The following is a 17,907-nucleotide window of genomic DNA, read 5'->3' on the forward strand; positions in this document are numbered from 1 at the left end:
GGCCGCTGGGAGGGCGACGAAAGGGGGGAGGGCGCTCTTCGGAAAGCAGATTTGTGGGTGCTTGCTCGTGGTTGGCATTTATGTTGTGGGCAGGCGTCGTTATTCTAGAGGCATCCTGCGGACACGTGGGTTTTATTATGGCCCGCTTTTTCATTAGAAATTTTGATTTTTCTCAGTAAAAAAAACCCATTGGCATGGTGACTGTCTAATGTTTATTGTTCTTTCCTGCCAGTGATGTGAAAATCAAAACTCTGTTGTTATTTTTTATTGTCATGTTACTTATTGTATAATTTCATTGAAGCAGCAAGTTAGTACCTTGTGTTTTTGTTGTTTACATTTAAAGGGCTTTCCTCAGGTGTCATGAAGTACCTGTGGAAGCATTGCACTGGATCTTTAGTTTCTGATTCAGGCATAAGCTAAATTTTCTGCTTTTACATTGGTGTTATCTTTTTATGAAGACATGTGCTAAAGACATAATGATTTGGCAAATGGCAGTAAGCAATCTCGATTTGTTCTTTGCAAAAAGTAAGACGACTAATGTTTAGGACTATGAAATTGTATATTTCAGTTTCCCATAAACTGTATTTATGTATTATTTTGGTTCACTAACCTGTAAGTCAGGACTGGACGTTTGTTTAGGTCTACGATGATGCGTTTTCTGGTTGTACTGCGTCCTGTTTGGCATGATGTCCGACGTTTCACTGCACGTGCTCGGAGCTTTCCCAGTTGAACTGAATACAATTCCGTCGAATGCAGTTAAATTGCATCCAGGCAATGAATCGCACAGCACAACCCCAGACGTCTACTCGGTGGTACTGATAGAAACTTCGTGTGGTTGTTTGGCATCTGAGCAGCTTCGAAGAGCAACTGATTGTACGTTTGATTTGTTTGCTGAACGGAGGAAAAAAAAACCCTCCAAAACTTTTAACCGTCTCGCTTTTCAATATTTAGACGCCGTTTCAAACATCGTGCTTGCAAACCTCAGCCCTCGCTCCTGGGCTCACACATGCCAAACATTCCAGCCAGGCAGCAAATGAGATGGACTGTTAAAGATTTTTTTTAGTCTGAACTCGTTACAACCCCCCTTATTTTCGGCAGCTCATTCCTTTTGCGTAGCCCTGGGGAGTTGGAGCAGGGTTGGAGGGCTCGCATTGGGCACGAAAGTTTCAACAAGCCCAGGCAAATTTCCCATCGTGTACTCGCTCGTGATTTTATTTTCAGGGCTGGAGGTTTCAGCGCAGTGTAAATATAACTTGAAGACTAGTCGTTGGAGTTATTGTATACTCATTCTTTAGTTGTATATATACCTATCACGTTGTTTGGAACGAACAAACTAATTTTAATTCATGCATGCTTGGGTCATCACGTTCAATTATGTGGTAATGGTAAACTTTGTTATAATTGCCTGTACATATAATTACTTCACCAGCAATAATATCCTTCCTGATAATCAGCCATATAAAGTACACTTGATTATTAACATCACTAGCCTTTTGCCCGTCCAAGGATGGCTGTGTTGCAGTAAATCTGAAACTTGCAAGCGAAAAGCAGACCGCGACGTGATAATCGTTGCATCAATGCGTGTGCAATTTGTACGGGCACGGTGACACAGACTTATTTAATTTAAAGGTTATAATCCCTTGTTCATCACAACGTCCTTTTTACTTCTATGTCTCAACAGCGTTACGGAGATCGCGTGACGTGATGGTTCTGCCTTTGTAGTGAGGGTTGTAAGTTGACGCTGAGGAGGGGGGTGGAGGCGCCTCGCCCCCCCCATGTGGAGTGACGTCAGCTGCTAATTATTATTAATGGAGGGGGTGTCCATTTGGAGGACGTCGCCTTTTCATGATTATTAATGGGGGGGGGGGGTGCTCTATGTGGAGTGACGTCACCCACTCATGATTATTAATGAGGGGGGGTCCATGTGGAGGACGTCACCTGTTCATGATTATTAATGAGGGGGGCTGGTTGACGTGGAGTGACGTCACGCACGGGACACACACATATTCTTGGCTTATTATAGTAGTAAATTATAATTTAAATCCATAATAACGATTTACTGTCAAAGTGGGTTTATAACGATGTTTGTACGAATTTGCTATGTAAAATATATGTAGACTTTACGCTAATAATTATACGCTTGTGATAACGGTGTGGACACAACTCTACCAATCAGAAACAATTCAAACGAGACGGTAAAAAGGGACAAAAAATATTAAAATTTATTTGAATGAAATCACAAACCTCGAAGCGTGACAGTTGATTGAGTCGCTGAGTGTGTTAATTGATAAGTGCGTCGTGGTTGAGATCCAGCATCAGCCTGGGCTGTTGTGGCAGTTGAGTTGCTGTAAATTACATGCATTGAGAGTCTAGATAAGTCGAAAGCTACCGAATATCCACGTGATTGGCCTTCGTCCCCCCACCCCCATTCATAGAGCTGCATTGTTTACTGAAAAAAATAAACGGTCTCCATTTTGTGGCTAGAAATACATACTGATTTGTTTATTATGCAATTATGAAAAAACAGTGGCTGGAGCTGAGCCTTAATCCAGAATGTGGTTGCCCGTCCCTGAGCCTTGGTTTAGGCTCCATGATAACGACATTGCCAGTGTCCCGTGTTTGGGGGTCATCTGTTTACGGAGTAACCTGAATCGCGGCTTTATTTTGAAGTCCTTTGAAACTCTTTAATTAATTTGCTTTTGTCTTCAGAGATTCCATCCTGAGCGTGTTGCGTAGACATTATTTTACTGACCAAATGTTTGATACACACGGCGTGGTGAATAATGGCCAACTAAATCTCATGACCCGCATGTCATGGCGAAGCCTTCATCCAGCAGTGAATTTAGGGTTAGGGCTGTACTTGTGCACGGAAAGATGGACTGCATGTGTACGTGTACATTCTATATATGTGTGTTGCTGTAATCATGATGTATGTAGCCATTTGGTCACATCAATAATGCATTTCTGCCACGTGCAGTGGCATAGGGCATTGCCTCTTTAGTTCATTGGTCATGCAGTGCTGTGTTGTGTTGCACAATAATTTCCCTTCTCTGGGAGGCTCGCGGGGAAAATGAGCGTGGAAAAAAACACTAGCTGCTGATGTACACAAAACACTTTACCCTGCATAACCTCTACATTTAAGTTTGCGTGATTATCGGGTAAGCAACATGTGTTGCGTTGTTAAGAACTGAAAGCGGCACACGTACAATTACATGTTATTAACGCTCTCCAACTAAGGCTGAATGCGTTGATGCGTTAACTCTTCCCACCCGCCTAACGCTCATGCAATATGAAAGTAACCATAGTATGAAGTTGAAAATGGGACACATCACTCGAATTGTCACCCAAACCTTGCAGACACAACCCAGGTAAAAATTGGACTTTGCAAATGGGAAAATGCATTTTTGCCCTGACAGCTGCTTCCCATGAACTTCCATACTGATATTTACACACTTTCGAGGACAAAGTGCATAATGGAAAGAGTTACGTGTTTTAAGAGCACGTGCTGAGGACGAACACGAAGTTTCTTACTCTCTTTGCTTGTGCGTTGCCTAGACCAATGGCCACTTGCAGTATGGCGGCGCGGAGAGCTACCAGGAGAGGCTGTCTCGTTTGGAAGGAGATAAGGAGTCTCTTGTACTGCAGGTAAGGCTCGTCGTTCTTGCTGCTCATGTATGCGTCACAACGGTGGCCCAGCACGGTTGTTCATTAATCTGCCTCTATTTGGCTTCCAACACTAAACACTTCGTGTGTGTTTTTGTACGGACTTGGCGGTTCACGAGTTCCACTTTCTTTATTCACTTTAACGTCCACTGTGAAACGGGCCCGCGGCACTAAGCGGAGCGGCCTGCCAGACTGGAACCTTTGCGCGTGCATGTGCCCGTGCAGGTGAGTGTCCTGACGGATCAGGTGGAAGTCCAGGGAGAGAAGATCAGGGATCTGGAGGTGTGTCTGGACGAGCACAGGGACAAGCTCAATGCCACCGAGGACATGCTGGAGCAGGTGACGCCACTTTCCACTCGCGTACACTCGCGCTTAGGTTTGCAGCCCTGTTGTCAGTCCACTGCCGTATGATGGCCTCTCCAAGCCTGCGCAGGTTGTGAGAGGTTATTTGACCGCATCTCACCCCCTCACCACATCAGTGCGAGTAGTTGGAAGCGCGGAGCTTGGATGTGGGACCATAGAATCAGGATCTTAATTATTCAGCACCAGATTTTGCCGCGCCACAGTCTGATTCTGAGAATGTACAGTACCGTTCTCTGCAATGCACACTGTAGCGTAGTGGGGTAGCTATGTCGTGGGCTTTTAAGTCAATGCCTGCCAAATCTCCGTTTGTTTAACCTGCACAGAAGGCACCAAGCAATGTTAGCTTGTGCAACGAATGGCTATTTATACTGACGGAAGCTCGGTATGCGAATAAACACAACAAACATGCACGCTTCCGCGTAAGCAGGAGCTGCTAAGCCGCACCTCACTGGAGACCCAGAAGCTGGATCTGATGACCGAGATTTCTTCTCTCAAGATAAAACTCGCCTCTGTGGAGAGGGACAGAAGCGAGTTCATGGATAGGAGCTGTGATGGAGAGGTAAGGCCCCTTTCCCCATGTTCCACTTCATGCTTTCCGACTAATACATGAAAACGTTTCTGCATTAGCTTTTCTTTGTGTCCTTTCCGAGAGGGGTGCATAAAGATGAACCAATACGATTGAAACTTTTGTGTAAAGTTGTGTTGCTATTTAGGATTTATACTTTTGAAAACTGGCCACACCAATCACAGTGTCACCCGAAACTTGGAGACACAAACCAGAGCAAAAGTTATTATTTTTAAATGAGTTTTGCGACCTGTCGGCTTCTGTACTGCCAATTAAATACAAGTAACCGGTTTACTTGCCGACATGTTTGTGGTCACGTGTTCACTCACTACCAGCGGGTGGGGAACCAGCGTGCGTGTGTAAAAAACACTGATTTATTGATCGGCAACACCGATAAATACATCCATTGACAATCAAGACTAAACAGTAACACCTCGTGCTCTCGCCAGGATTTTATGCACGAGATAGCCGAGCTGCGGAGAAAGGTGGTGGAGCTGGAGGGGGAGAAGGTTCACTTTGAAAAGAAACTGAAGAACACCAAGGTGAGGGAAGCCACTGGCCTTTGCGTGACCCCTGTGTGCGGGTCAGAGCTCACGAGGACAATGAGATGCTCGCGTTACAGCCATCCGCTTCTATTTGTGTTCCAGCGAGCAACGCCCTTTCCCCGGTTCTCTTTTGTGTACGCTGATTGGTGTGGAGCAACAACGGTCTTTTTGTGTAACACTTTCAAGCTGGGCTTAAAACATTTCTCTAATTCTTCTCCTGAGTTCCTGTTCCCTTCCTAATTTTCATTCCACTGCGCAATCTTGCAAGGTGTTTTTTTTTAATCCTTCTGTCTGAGTTCTGTGCCCCTGCTTTCTGTCCCTCTGCGTGCGCCTCTCTGCCATGTGCTCACTGCCAGTCTGCCATGGCCAAGCTGGCCAGCATGAAACTGAAAATCGGACAGGTACAATACGAGCGACAGCATTGGGAGCGAGAGTGCTTGCAAGCCAAGGTTTGTCGCTCAGAGTTCCCTGTGCGTCTTTGTGCATCTGTGTGCATCACTTCGTTGATGCGTGTCGTGTGCATGCCCCCTTGTGTGTGATACATGTGTTTTTTTTATACGTCTGTTGAGAGAGACTTGACAAGAAAATGTTTTCATCTCAAGTTGAGTTCTCATCGATGTATTTTTATCTCGTATTGGCCACGTGTCCGGCAGGATTGCGAGGCTCTATTGCATTTTCTATGTTATTTATAAATCATCGTTGTGTTTATAGCCACTTGTACAAGGGTGGGGAACCTCTCCCTTTACCAAGGGCCAAATAGGACTTCCCGAAACTTTTGTCGGGAAACACATTAACACGTGTAAGGCATTTTCCAAAAAAAAATAACATGAAATATGCCTATGGCTCACTTTTGCAGTTGACACAGCATTCTAAAATTATAAATACCATGTCAAAAACATTCCCCCTTCTAGTACTCCATTAGTGTGGCTAAGATACTTGCAGCTTTTGACAAATACAAGTTGCTGTCTGTTTCAAACTAGTAGGCCGTCGTTTTGCTCTGGGCCCTATGAAATGAAGTCGCGGGCCGTGTCTGGCCCACGGCTTGGAGGTTTCCCCACCCCTGTGCTCGTAGAAGGCAAAGGGTGGTGGCGCCTCATGTGGCTGGCACTGAGCGCCGTGCGCGCTGTCGGGACCCCCCCCCCCTCCGCAGGTGGAGCTGGACGAGCTGCAGGAACTGCTGATGCAGCGTGAGGTGGAGGTGGAGGGACTCAAGGACCAGCTCGTCAACCAGATGACGGAGCAGGCCGAGACCGTCGAGAAAGGTGCCGCCGCCACGCACCGCCACCGCCACCGCGCCCGCTGAACTGCACCCGATAAACCGCATACGCTTGTGGTTACTCCCGTCGCGTTCGCCAGGCTTGTGGCGATGTCATAGAATACGGACGAATTGTTTAATAATGATGATAATAACTTCATTTATTATAAGAATAGGTTTTACCCTTAAGATGTTAAACCACAAAACGGACACCTTTTTCAAGTAATCATGCCTGCATTAGCCACATATACTTGTGCAGAACATGCAAATAAAAAAACATGCTTGAGTAATATATTAATTTACTTGGAAACCGATTGGTCAACACCAGATTCCTTGCAAAAGGTTTCTGTTTGGTGTTTTAACATCTTAACACCTTCCACTGGCAAGAGGTCCCATGATGTAACTTAATTTGTTATTGCGCATTTCTTAGAACACGAAGACTATGGCAATGCGGAGTTTATTATTTTCGATTTGTGTGTACATGTACAGTCCATTATATTTGTGTGTACTTGTACAGTCCGTTTGTCCACTACCATTACAGAAAGTCACCCTCCACCTTGTCACTCATGGAGGTCGTTTGGCCATAGTTTGCCACGCTCGCTAGCCAGGCCAGGTTGGTGAAGGCACGAGCATAAATGTAGAAGCGTAGAAGAAGTTAGGTTAAACATCGGAATCCTCTGCATTGCCCTCTGCTGCCACAGTGTAGTGTACAGCCTGTAACACCTGTCACGCATGGTGGCCACCAATGCAAGCACTCTCCAGGCTCAACCCTCTTAGCTTCCGAGATGAGATTTGGTACATTCCAGGTGATTTGGTCCTCGGCTTTGATTGGTATATGTTGTTTATAATCGGTGTATGCAACCTCTGCAGCCACTGGAGGTGTTACATTAACCACAATGTAAATAATTACAAATCCCAGATCACGGCCGTTCATCAAATTGTAAGGGTGGCAAGTCGTTACGTGCCGAGCAGTTAGATGCAAGGCAAATGTAAATTATACTGCTTTTTAATGTATGTTTTAGAGTGCCATTTGTAATATTACGGTAAAAAGTGCACGCTTGTTTTGGGTAATTGACTTTTCAAAATAAGATATTTATAGGTCTCTTTAACTGTCAGACTGGTCTGATTAAAAATAAAACCTTGAAAGAACACGTTACAGCGCTGCAGTGAATGTGTCTGCAACGTCATCGTGACTTGCACGGCCTGGGTGGTGATGGTGGCTTCAGGATGCGCTGTCTCTGTCTGGTGTTACGCACGAAGTGGCCGCCTTGCTTATAACCAAGGGAGGAGGTGGTTGCTGCTGGTGCATTTGCTGCTAGGGGTGCAGAGACACGTCGATTCTTCAGCTCGGTGTTGAAATTCTGAGCTCACGATTCACGCATCGAAGTGCGTCTGAAGAATCGCCGTTTTCATTCAATTCGTATACCTTGTCTGTAAAATTACTCATTTGGAACGGACGTTGCAATCATCGTCGCTCTACTGCAAAAACGCGACAGGACCCTCCTGATAAAGAGTCATGAAACTGGGTGAGGCTATCCTGGATAAATGAGGGTCGTGATAATAATTCACCACAGTGTTAAAAGAAGGGTCGATGATTGAATCGAACTGTGACTCCGCTTGCCGTTCTGCACGCACCGTGTTTGGATGCAGCAAAGAACAATTCTCACCACTTACCGCCCCCTTCACACAGCCAATGTTTCACCAAACATCTTGGTGTTTTACGAGTAAAGTAACAGCGATAGTAATGAAAATGTGTTGATCGGTTGCAAAGTAATCAGGTACAGAAATTCAATATTTGAGGCCTCCTATAATGCGCTTTTATTTAAATATCCTGGTGGCTTCCACCTTAGCTTGTCAGCGCCCGTAGGAATCCGTATTGATCTGTGAAATTAAGAATTTAAAAAACACGACAGATTTGCTGCATCACCAAATAACTTTTGAGCAGTGTGCGATGACTTATACTAGATTTTCCATGTGTTTTATTATTAAGAGGTAATCTACTCTGCTCCGGAGGTTGGCTTCGATGATGTTGTTGGGGTTTTCTGGGGCATGCGGCTTGGTGTTGTGGCTGTTTCATTAATGTTGCCTTGTGATTTTCCTCGTTGATCGCGGGCAGAGGAGGAATTAAAACGGATGCTGAGAGACAGACGTAAGCTGGCTTTGCTCTACGTTCACTCCCTCCGGATCGCGGGAACAGTTCACCTATATGTTCTTGAATTCTATTTCCACGACTTGTCTTTCGTAACCACGCGCTCATTAAATTTGTTTCAATGCTCAAAATTTGGCACGCTCCGCAAGAATGTTTGGTGTTGAATGATGTTTGACGAAAAGAGTTCTGAAACGCATTTCTAACGTCAGTCCTGCATGGTGTGTGCGTATGCAAGCATATGTTCTCCAGTCCATGCTTTTTTAACAACAGCTGCACCAATAACATCGCGGGGCTTGCGTCTCGTAAACATCTTCAGTACCGCTCCACCTCCACAGCTTTTCCCGCATCCATTTTGGCCTCTACGCGTCCGCGCTGACAGATGCGTAGCAGCGTCTCCGAGCTTGTGGGTTGTAAATAATCCCATCTCGTTTTTCCGCAGGTTTCCTGCTTTCGAACCCACCACCGCCCGCCCACCCCCCCCCCATCTCACCATTTTGCCTGCAATCAAACATTAACCTTGCTTTGCAGGACCCCTGCACGTGCACCCTTGTGCTCTCACCGCACGGTTCTGCCCGTCGTTGCGTTGTCTCAATAACAGTTTGTGCACACGCTGCTGCCATCAGTGCTGGCCGCTGTGAGCAGGACGCCTCGGTCCACTGAGCGTTTCCACTGAGTGCAAAGCGCCGGATGTGCTGCTGTCGATCCGGGGATTGTGTTTGCTTTGCCTGCGGTGCAGTGCCTTGACTCGTACGGATTTGTGCTTCTGCCAAACTGTTGTTCTCGCAACATCACAATTCGCTTCGCTCGTGGCAGCGTCCATCGTGGACCACCCCCGGTTTTATCTCACTTTCACGGTGTACGAAAGTTGTAGAGTGGAGGCGAGCAAAATGTATGGGTATCTCGAACACTTGTGAGTGTGTTATTTATTAATACATGCACTACTCAGGGGCACCTACTGATTGGAACGCAGGCCTTTGTGTCGCATTTGCATCGACATTACCCGATTTCAACTTACTCGTGAGCCGTGATGCATGCAGACTATGAGAGATGAGAACACGTTTCATTTCCCTATGGTATTGTAATGTATGCCTACTCTGGCTCAGTGTCATGTGTGAGCTATTAGTCTGTAAAATTAACATTCATGCTTTTTCGTTCTTTGGGCTTTACAGATCAAGAAATACACCGGCTAAAGGTGGCGATGGAGTCACTGATGGCTGCCAATGAGGACAAGGTTCGTCTCACGCCAGATGCATCGTTAGCTGAATCTGTGGTCACTTTCATACGAGGTGCAGACAGATTGTGTTTGACTGCACGATGCCAAAGAAACTCACAGCAGCCTAATACTAAGCTTCAGCTTGGAACTGCAACATTCACCAATCAACTAAAGCTGCGCAGGGTTCAGGTTAGGAGTGACTTGTAAAGTAAAGCAACGAGATGAACAACCTGTGTTTACTTTTTATGTCAATATTAAGAGGTTTTGTCTGCTGGCTAATTTATGGCCTTAGATTGATTTAAGAGGAAATCAAGTAAGGCCTCCTTTGACCAAATCAGCTCGCAGGCGCACCCTGTCTCGTTAGCAGGGTTAGGCCTAGTTCGTGCTTCCATGTAACAGGTGTTGTGGGTTGCTGCTGGAGTCTGTTGTAGGCAGCAGAGGGCAGTTTAGTGAAAGCCATTTTTGTACTGTACTATCATCTATGCTCCCTGCCTTCACCGACCCGCAGCCTGGTGAAGCGTCGTCAAATAACCCCCCTAACCCGCACCGCATGGGGAGGCCCTTATCCAGCAGTGGACAGACAAAAGGGCTGTACGTGTGTGCAGATGAAGCCCTTTTGGGCTGGCAGTGGTGTTAACCTGTCGCGATGGACACGAGCGTGTCCTCACCCATGTGACTTCGTACTCCCCGCCCCCTCTCGTATGCAATTTCAGGACCACATGATAGACGATCTGCGGCAGTCCCTGACGCGCTACAGGAAGGTGCAGGAGATGGTGCTGGCCGCCAAGGGTAAGAAAGGTGGGTGGTCTCCTGCCTCTCGCTGCCTTCTTCTCACCGCCTTCTTCTCACTGCCTTCATGAGGGCTTTATCCCATTGTTTTTTTAAGATTCGTAACTACTTTTTAATTGCCTCCTCTTGATAATGTTATAAAGTAGTGATATCATTATTTGTTGGAAAAGTATAAAACTTTGCCCTCATTACTTTTTGGTAAATTACCTTCCGAAGGCAATTATTGTATTTTATACAATGTAAGTCACTTGCCTTAAACTTATTATCTCCATGAGCTGCATTGGTCTGATTTAATTAAGGTGCATTGCTCAGTCTTAATTAGTTTCTCGTAATTACCAGAGTGAGCGGTGTTATACATTGGTTTGTCTATCCTTTTCTGCTTTTATTCTTAAATTATGTTATGCTTGTCCTGTCTTTGTACTTAAATCAATTCTATAAAACTGAGCACTTTGCTAAAACTCTCCGAATTTTTTGGATGCAGTGACTTTCCATCTAGTGAAATCACCGTTAATATTAAAATGTAAATCTCCAGCATGTTTCTGAGCCACTCGCTTGTCTTGATGGCATTGCACTGAAATACATTTTCATTTTCAAATTTATATATATAAATGAATAAGCAAAATACGTGGATGTAAAATACATGTGGTCTGATTCTTAGATAAAATTGTACTATATATCATGGAAAAAATATTGCGTGAAATATAAAGTCATCATCACCAGCTACGATCAGTCCACTACTGGATGAAGGCCATCACCATCCCTCATGGTCCAGTGCTGCCACCATCCGTCTCCCACATAGGAACCAATCTCACCGCTCTATCTTCGTGGTGCTCCTCTTCTTTGACGCGTTTCCTCCTCTCTCTGCCATTCTGTCACCAGTCTCGTCCGTCGGCCATCATCCTGGCCAGTGACTCGTCCTCCCTGAGCTCACCTACTTTTCCCGATTATCATTATGATGCCTCTGATTCGTGCTCCTTCCTTGATGTGTTCCTTTTTGTGTCTCTCAATGTGTAATACCAAGTGTGCACCTCGCTCTGATTCTTTGTATACGTGTATGTATGTGTGTTGAACTTCTTTCGCACCATACGTAGCCAATCGTGCTAATCGGAGGTGCGGGGGAAGGACAACAAACTAAACACAAAAAGCAGTTTTAAAGTAATTGGTTTGCAATCTAGATGTGTTAAAGTGCATAGCTCCAGTGGCTTCCTAATATCAGGAGGAAGAGTGTTCCAGACAGCAGCAGAAATGCATCCGAAAGCACACGATGTTGTGGCTGTCTTTTTATTCGGACAAGATGGTGCATAAGAAAGCAAATCCCTGACGTTCTTATCGTATGGAAATGCCGTCTTTTGTGTGTCCTGGGCAGGGTCTTCTGAGCGACTACCGGGCAGTTCGAGCGACGATAACCTGAGCGCAGAGATGATGAACATGGACGCCGAGGAATTCCTGGGCGAGGTGAGCGTGCGTCTCGTTTTCCCCGCAATGGAATCTCTCGCTGCGCGCGCCGCTGTAATTAACGTTATCACTTTAATTTGGGCATTGATGAAAAGGGCTGTTCGTGTACTTGGGAACTTATTAGCATTCTTAATGAAAAATAAACAATTGAGCAAAAGTATCAGTGCCTTGACGTGCATTTGTATTTAGACACTATATAAGTCGAAATTGTACATGTTAAGCAGGTGTGGTTTTTTTTTGTTGTGCAGGAGAGTTTTGGTGTTCAGAAAGATGCCGCCCCGTCTGCTGACACAGAGCCAGAGCAACCACTGCAGATCAAAGCCGATGATGTAGAGACAGTGGATTATCCCACTGAAAACGGGTGAGATTAACTAAATCTAATCAGCATTGGCCATGGTTATTCCACTGCTGGATGAAGGCCTCACCAATCCGCTGCCATTTCACATGATCCCTCGATAGAGCAATCCAGCCAGCACCTGCTTCATGAGCTGGTTTCATCACTCCATCTCCTTGGCAGACATAGTCTAGGACACAGTTCCATTCCTTGGCTCCCACTCCTTCATGATTCTTGACCGTATGTCTGTCGTCATGCCTTGTAGCCGTGACACGTCCTGCCCCAGCCCACATACATTTCCTAACAAATGGAACGATGTCACTTACCTGACGTTTGCTCTCTAACCCACGTGTTCCTCTTCCTGGCTGTCGTTGCATTTCCAAGCATGTGTCTCACCACGGTGTTTTGTGCCCTTTTTAAGTGAAAAGAGAAAATCGGCAAAATGTAACGGCGGGCTTTAACATCTCAAAGATTGATCACATTCTGGCGAACAAGCAACACGGGACCCCGTGTCCAGGTGTTTAAACCCCCGTGCTGTGATGGCATGGGTTAACACTCCCCGTGCCGGACAGTGACAATGCACCCCTGTTGGCTGGTGTGGGTTCACTTTGGGGTTATGGTGAACGGTCATGGGTGGGTCTGCGCGAGTGGCTTTCTTTTGTTTTTTAACGCCGCTCTTTCTCTTGTGATCAGAGACGCACAGAAGGGAGAAGACAGTGATGAGGCTGTGCAGGAGATGGCACCGCAGCCAGCGTCCAGGTGATTTCCAGTGGCCACATTAAACCTAAAGCCTTTTAAAGCCACATGAAGTTAAAACCCAGATATTTTATGTTGTTCACATCCTTAATTAAACATGTTTCATTTTCCAAACTGCTATTTTATACCCCGTTCTTTCTAATAATTTTACATAATGCACCTTTGACCATTACAAGCCTTTGAATATCCGACATCAGAGTTTCCTGCTATTATTGATTAATACTTTTTGGGTTCTGCTGTCCTTCAAGTCAAGATTATCCTTTTGATCGGCGTCGCATTTGAAGCCTGCGTTCGCATTCCAGATCTGTCCGCGACCCTGCCTCGCTCTCTTTACTGCGTGTGTACAAAGCAAGGCAACATAAGCATACAAAAGCAACTTCCTTTCAATTCGCGTGTGGCCGTGTTTTCCATGACTCCGGGTTACAGGTCACGTGACTGGCAGTCCGCCAGCAGCCCTGAGCACGTCCAACAAGACGTCGCAGAGAAGGTACGCGTGCATTTCCTGCGGGATTCTTTTTTGCTGTATCCTTGCCATGTTGGCGAGTTTATTAGCGACGTGCGGGATAAGCTCATGTCGTGATTGGTGGCTCAGCCTGTGCACGGTTTTCGTGGTGAACATCTGAAATACTGCCAGTGGCGAATGAGTGAAGCGGGCAGTGGTGTCACTATTTCTGAGCAGAGGCACAAATGCCCAAAGTGCCAACTGGCTATCGATAAGTGGCACTCTTGGAGGTGTAAAAGTAAAAGAGATGTTATTCGCCGTTTGAGATTGGTGACATACTGTGAGCTATCCTCTTCTACTGGAGGAGGATAGCCACATCTGCCGTTCGACTTTCTGATTTGGAGAGATTATAAACAAAATGAAATCGGAATGCAGCAGAGGGTGAGCGAAATCAATTCACGGCGTACCCACCACAAATGGGACATTTCCAGTGAGTGCTGTGGGTTTAAATGCAGTAGGTGGCTAGTGTAAACAGCAATCTGGCATGGGTGAGATTTTCCCTGTCCCTCTCTCCCATGGGGACACAGTGGGCTGCTGTTATAGCTGCGTGTGTTTTGGCCCGTGGTCTGTGTGTGTGTGTTAGTATGTACACTTGTGTGCGGTGAGCTACACTATTTGGCAGCTAAAGTCCGATTGCGTCAAGTGCAGGAAGCACGTGCTCCAGCCTTTCGTTCCTGAAGTTTAGTCAGCTGGGGGCAAAAAGGGTCAGCGTGGGGGGCCGTGCAGCCCAGACCCAGCCAATCGGCTGCTGTAGTGGAACGCTGTCGCTCCTCAATGTAGAAGCATGTTTTTTTTTAGTGCATAGATAAGGTCACGTGATCACGGTTGGGTTGATGTTCATGGCTAAAAGCAACTTCAATCACGCAACGTCATTCACTGTGATGTGGTAAGAATCGTAACGTATGCCGCTGCATACGTCACTGCGCCGGCACGCCGTTAATTTGCAGCCGCGTAGCGGTGAATCGGTCGTGACTGATGTTGATGGTGAATGTAGACAAGTAATAAACTCAAACGAGTAAAAATACGTTATCATTTTGATGCGCAAGCCAACCACAAGTTTAAAATATTAATCTGCACTGGAGGATTTGTGCAAAATGACCATGGCTGCAATCGGAGTAAGCGAAGTTCAGTTTGGTAAAGAACTGCGAGGGGGGAAGGGCGTCTCGCAAAGTTGACTGTCGGTCGCTGTGTTTGGCCGTGCGTGCCAGGGGCCAGGAGAGGCCTTGAAAAGTTTCCAAACAAGGATCGTACTGTGCCGCGCGTCTTAATGTTTCGCACGTGCGTTAGTGTGGTTTCAGTCTTTTTCCGTCTCACTTGCCGGAATGCCTCTCGGCTGTCGTCCCCCTCCTACAGAGTGTGGTGTGGGAGCGGAAGGGACGCGAGCCTGCCGAGGTAGTGCGAGCGTAGCCCTCCCTCCCTCCTCCAGCTCTGTTCGCCTGCCCCGCATTACCCGATGAGCCCCCCCGCCGAGCACTGAACTCTCCTGCTCTTGTCCCCTTCCTGGAACGTGCCGAGTGCTGCTTGCGTGGAGTAAAATAAAAAAGTGAAAGATATTCCCTGCTGCTCAAATGGACATTGTGGCATTGCCACTCATCTCCTTGTTTACAACCCCCGGCAGAGCAGGTGGTGGAAATTCCACAGTCCTATGGCATGGGCGATCACGGAAATCCCAGTCCTATGGCAAAGGCGACTATATCCATAGGACAACCACTGTTGACTAACCCACAAAGTGGTACTCGTTTTATCGACACTTTCAGAATGATAGGCTGAGTCAACCCCCCCTCGCCTACCAGGATTTATGCCTGCAACCTTGTGATTGCGAGCCGCTCACTCTCCCGCTGAGCCACCTTACCGCCAGTCGTGATATTAACTCGCACTAATCGTTGTGTACGCAGATAGGGCATCTTTTGCATGTGTATGCCTTCTCTTCTCCACGTCTTTTTACCACAGCTGCCCCTTCATTTGTGTTCCTTAACATACGGCGCTAACCAAAGCCGCGTATGTTTTGTGTTGTCACGTAATTCACCGTTATTTAACGTTTCACGCACTTTTCCGCTGTGCCGTTGGCTCACATGCCTCTGCTACGCGATCCCTGAATTCACCGTTGCCTTTGTGTGTGGGCTGTCTGTGTGTGATTTCTTCACCTGTAGCTGGCCCAGCGCCTTGAAGTGATAATACAGGTTAGAGGCACACACAAGTCTGCTGTTTGACTGGTCAATTCACTTCGTAGATGTCTTATGTCTGCCCAGTGATGCGCTTCTAACAGGTTCTGCCTTGTGCTTCTCAGATTTAAAACAAACAATGTTCACCAAAATCAGTGATGAGATTTAATTGACCAGATTTTTTGTGAGCATTGTTTAATTTTACCTTAACAGCCGACTTGGCGCTTCTCTTGATTTAATGAGGAAACGCGGCTTCAAATGTTTGCTTGGTGGATTGTTTTTAACTCTTTGTGAGCCTCAAATTCGGTGCTTCTTCATGCTGCCGCCCACCATTGGGGGAGCGCCGGGCCCGTGTTTGCGAGGCCACTGCTGTTTGTGTCGGTGTGCCAGAATCGCTGAAAACAAACCGTGTGGAAAGTTTCAAGGCAAACTCGCTTACCGTGCGTTTGTGGCTGAGCTTCGTTTCAAAAGTGGGGCTTTTTTCACTCGTAGAAAAGCACCGATTGTGCCGTTAAATTAACAGCGTGTGAGCGCATGCGTTAATAACAGTCACGAGTTCATGTCCTTGCCGGTTCTTGCCAACAATGTTGAAATGATTGGCGCAGAGGGATAAAATTTTGTTCAAAGCCTGCGCACACGAAGAGACATCGCTCTCTCACATTTCCCGGACACCGAAGGCCTCTACGTGGGTTTATTTTGCCACACAAACCAGCACGCTCTCACTGCAGCATGATGCTCCCGCGTGGTGTTCAGCACGATCTCCGAATGTTTGCTCCAATTGCTGGGAGCTTCTTCAGGAACTGTTGTTTAGTGGTGGTTGTTCAGGAACCGTTTGTGAAGAGGATCGCACATCGAGCCCAACAACACGCAGTGCAACTGAAAAACACATCGGAGAGCCACATAAAATAAACTATAAACTATTTTTATTTTACCAGGTAAGGCCCACTGAGCGAAATAGCTCTAATTCAGAAGCTCAACGAAGTAGCTTATCATGTGGAAATTGATAGCAGCCAAATGCTCTAAACGGCAGCACAACCACGAAAAGCTACGCTATAACTCGCCGCTGTGCTTCTTCTCGTGTCCGCTGCCTGCCACTGGCACCCCCCTTTCGCTTCCAGCGCCGAGCGCTCACACATCTTCTTCGGCAGAAATCATTGACGTTCCGTGCGATTCCCACTCGCTCACCCACAGAACAAGGCGTTGCAGGAGGAGGAAGGAGGGTCCCGCCTGCAGACCCTGCCCCCCAGCTCCCCCAGCTCCCCCGCGCTGGAGCGGCACCTTGCCGACGAGGGGGCCAGCGGGGGGGCGGCTCGCAAACCCAGGGCCTCATTTGGGCGTGGGTTCTTCAAGGTGAAGGGAGGCAAGCGCACGGCCAGCGCGCCCAACCTGGGTACGTCGCTCGTGCACGCCACCTGCGCGGGTCACCTGATGGGACGTGGAGCAAGAGAGCGTCTCTGTGTTTGTGCATGGCCCCCTCGCGCAGATTTACTGTGAAGCCTGGCTGGAATAACTCGATTGTCTCTCATCGCTTACACACAGGGTGTTGGTTTATTGTTGTCGTCCATGGCCAGTGCCAAAACTGTCCCCCTGGTGACCACGAAGAGGGCCTGTCTGCACAAAGCCTACGAGGCATCCGAGGCACAAGACGGCAGTAGGCAATGATGGCTACACTGTACCGATGTTTCTGAACAAGGATGAAACCGGTCTACGGTTGTCTCATTTGTCCTGCCGTCGTCTAAAATAACATGGCCATAATTCTTACTCTTTTGGATTGGTAATCCAAACAAGGCTCTGTGCGTTCGACGAGCAGTGGGGTCATGTCACGTAACAAGCAAAGGCATTATGGGAACATGAGCATATAATTACATTGCTCATTTTGCTGTCTAGCGATCGCCTTTTGCGTGAATCTGTCTTATGGATTTCTCATCATTTTCAGAAGGTATTCAAATTGGTTTAAGGCAATTGGTTTTGCTCCAACTCATGCCAAATTTTCAATTCGCTAAATCCTACTTATCCATAATTTACAACCTGACAGATCTAAGCTTGAAACTATGAACCGTGTTATTAGTTCTGGCCCCGTCCGTAGTAGTAGCTTAATCATCGAACTGTCTTCACATCTAGAAACAGCCGAGTGGGATTTGACGTGCTTTAAAATA

The 17,907-nt window shown here is 46.8% G+C and overlaps 1 protein-coding gene across 9 annotated transcripts in view; it reads left to right on the forward strand.

The window, feature by feature from the left end:
- Positions 1–17,907, forward strand: part of PPFIBP1 (PPFIB scaffold protein 1) — a 44,811-nt gene that overhangs the window by 12,494 nt on the left and 14,410 nt on the right. For 2 of the 9 annotated variants that reach the window (XM_078859323.1, XM_078859324.1), the window contains exons 4-19: positions 3,556–3,645; positions 3,889–4,002; positions 4,454–4,585; positions 5,041–5,133; positions 5,493–5,585; positions 6,287–6,398; positions 8,508–8,540; positions 9,710–9,771; positions 10,467–10,551; positions 11,909–11,997; positions 12,246–12,358; positions 13,025–13,090; positions 13,514–13,574; positions 14,943–14,981; positions 15,740–15,769; positions 16,943–17,141. In XM_078859323.1, the coding sequence (XP_078715449.1) occupies positions 3,556–3,645; positions 3,889–4,002; positions 4,454–4,585; positions 5,041–5,133; positions 5,493–5,585; positions 6,287–6,398; positions 8,508–8,540; positions 9,710–9,771; positions 10,467–10,551; positions 11,909–11,997; positions 12,246–12,358; positions 13,025–13,090; positions 13,514–13,574; positions 14,943–14,981; positions 15,740–15,769; positions 16,943–17,141 (1,411 nt within the window). The remainder of the gene's footprint in view (positions 1–3,555; positions 3,646–3,888; positions 4,003–4,453; positions 4,586–5,040; positions 5,134–5,492; positions 5,586–6,286; positions 6,399–8,507; positions 8,541–9,709; positions 9,772–10,466; positions 10,552–11,908; positions 11,998–12,245; positions 12,359–13,024; positions 13,091–13,513; positions 13,575–14,942; positions 14,982–15,739; positions 15,770–16,942; positions 17,142–17,907) is intronic. The other 7 variants (XM_078859325.1, XM_078859326.1, XM_078859328.1 and 4 more) reach the window with 7 other exon arrangements.

This window comes from Lampetra fluviatilis, chromosome 8, assembly GCF_964198595.1.
Source record: "Lampetra fluviatilis chromosome 8, kcLamFluv1.1, whole genome shotgun sequence".
Lineage (NCBI taxonomy): Eukaryota > Metazoa > Chordata > Hyperoartia > Petromyzontiformes > Petromyzontidae > Lampetra > Lampetra fluviatilis.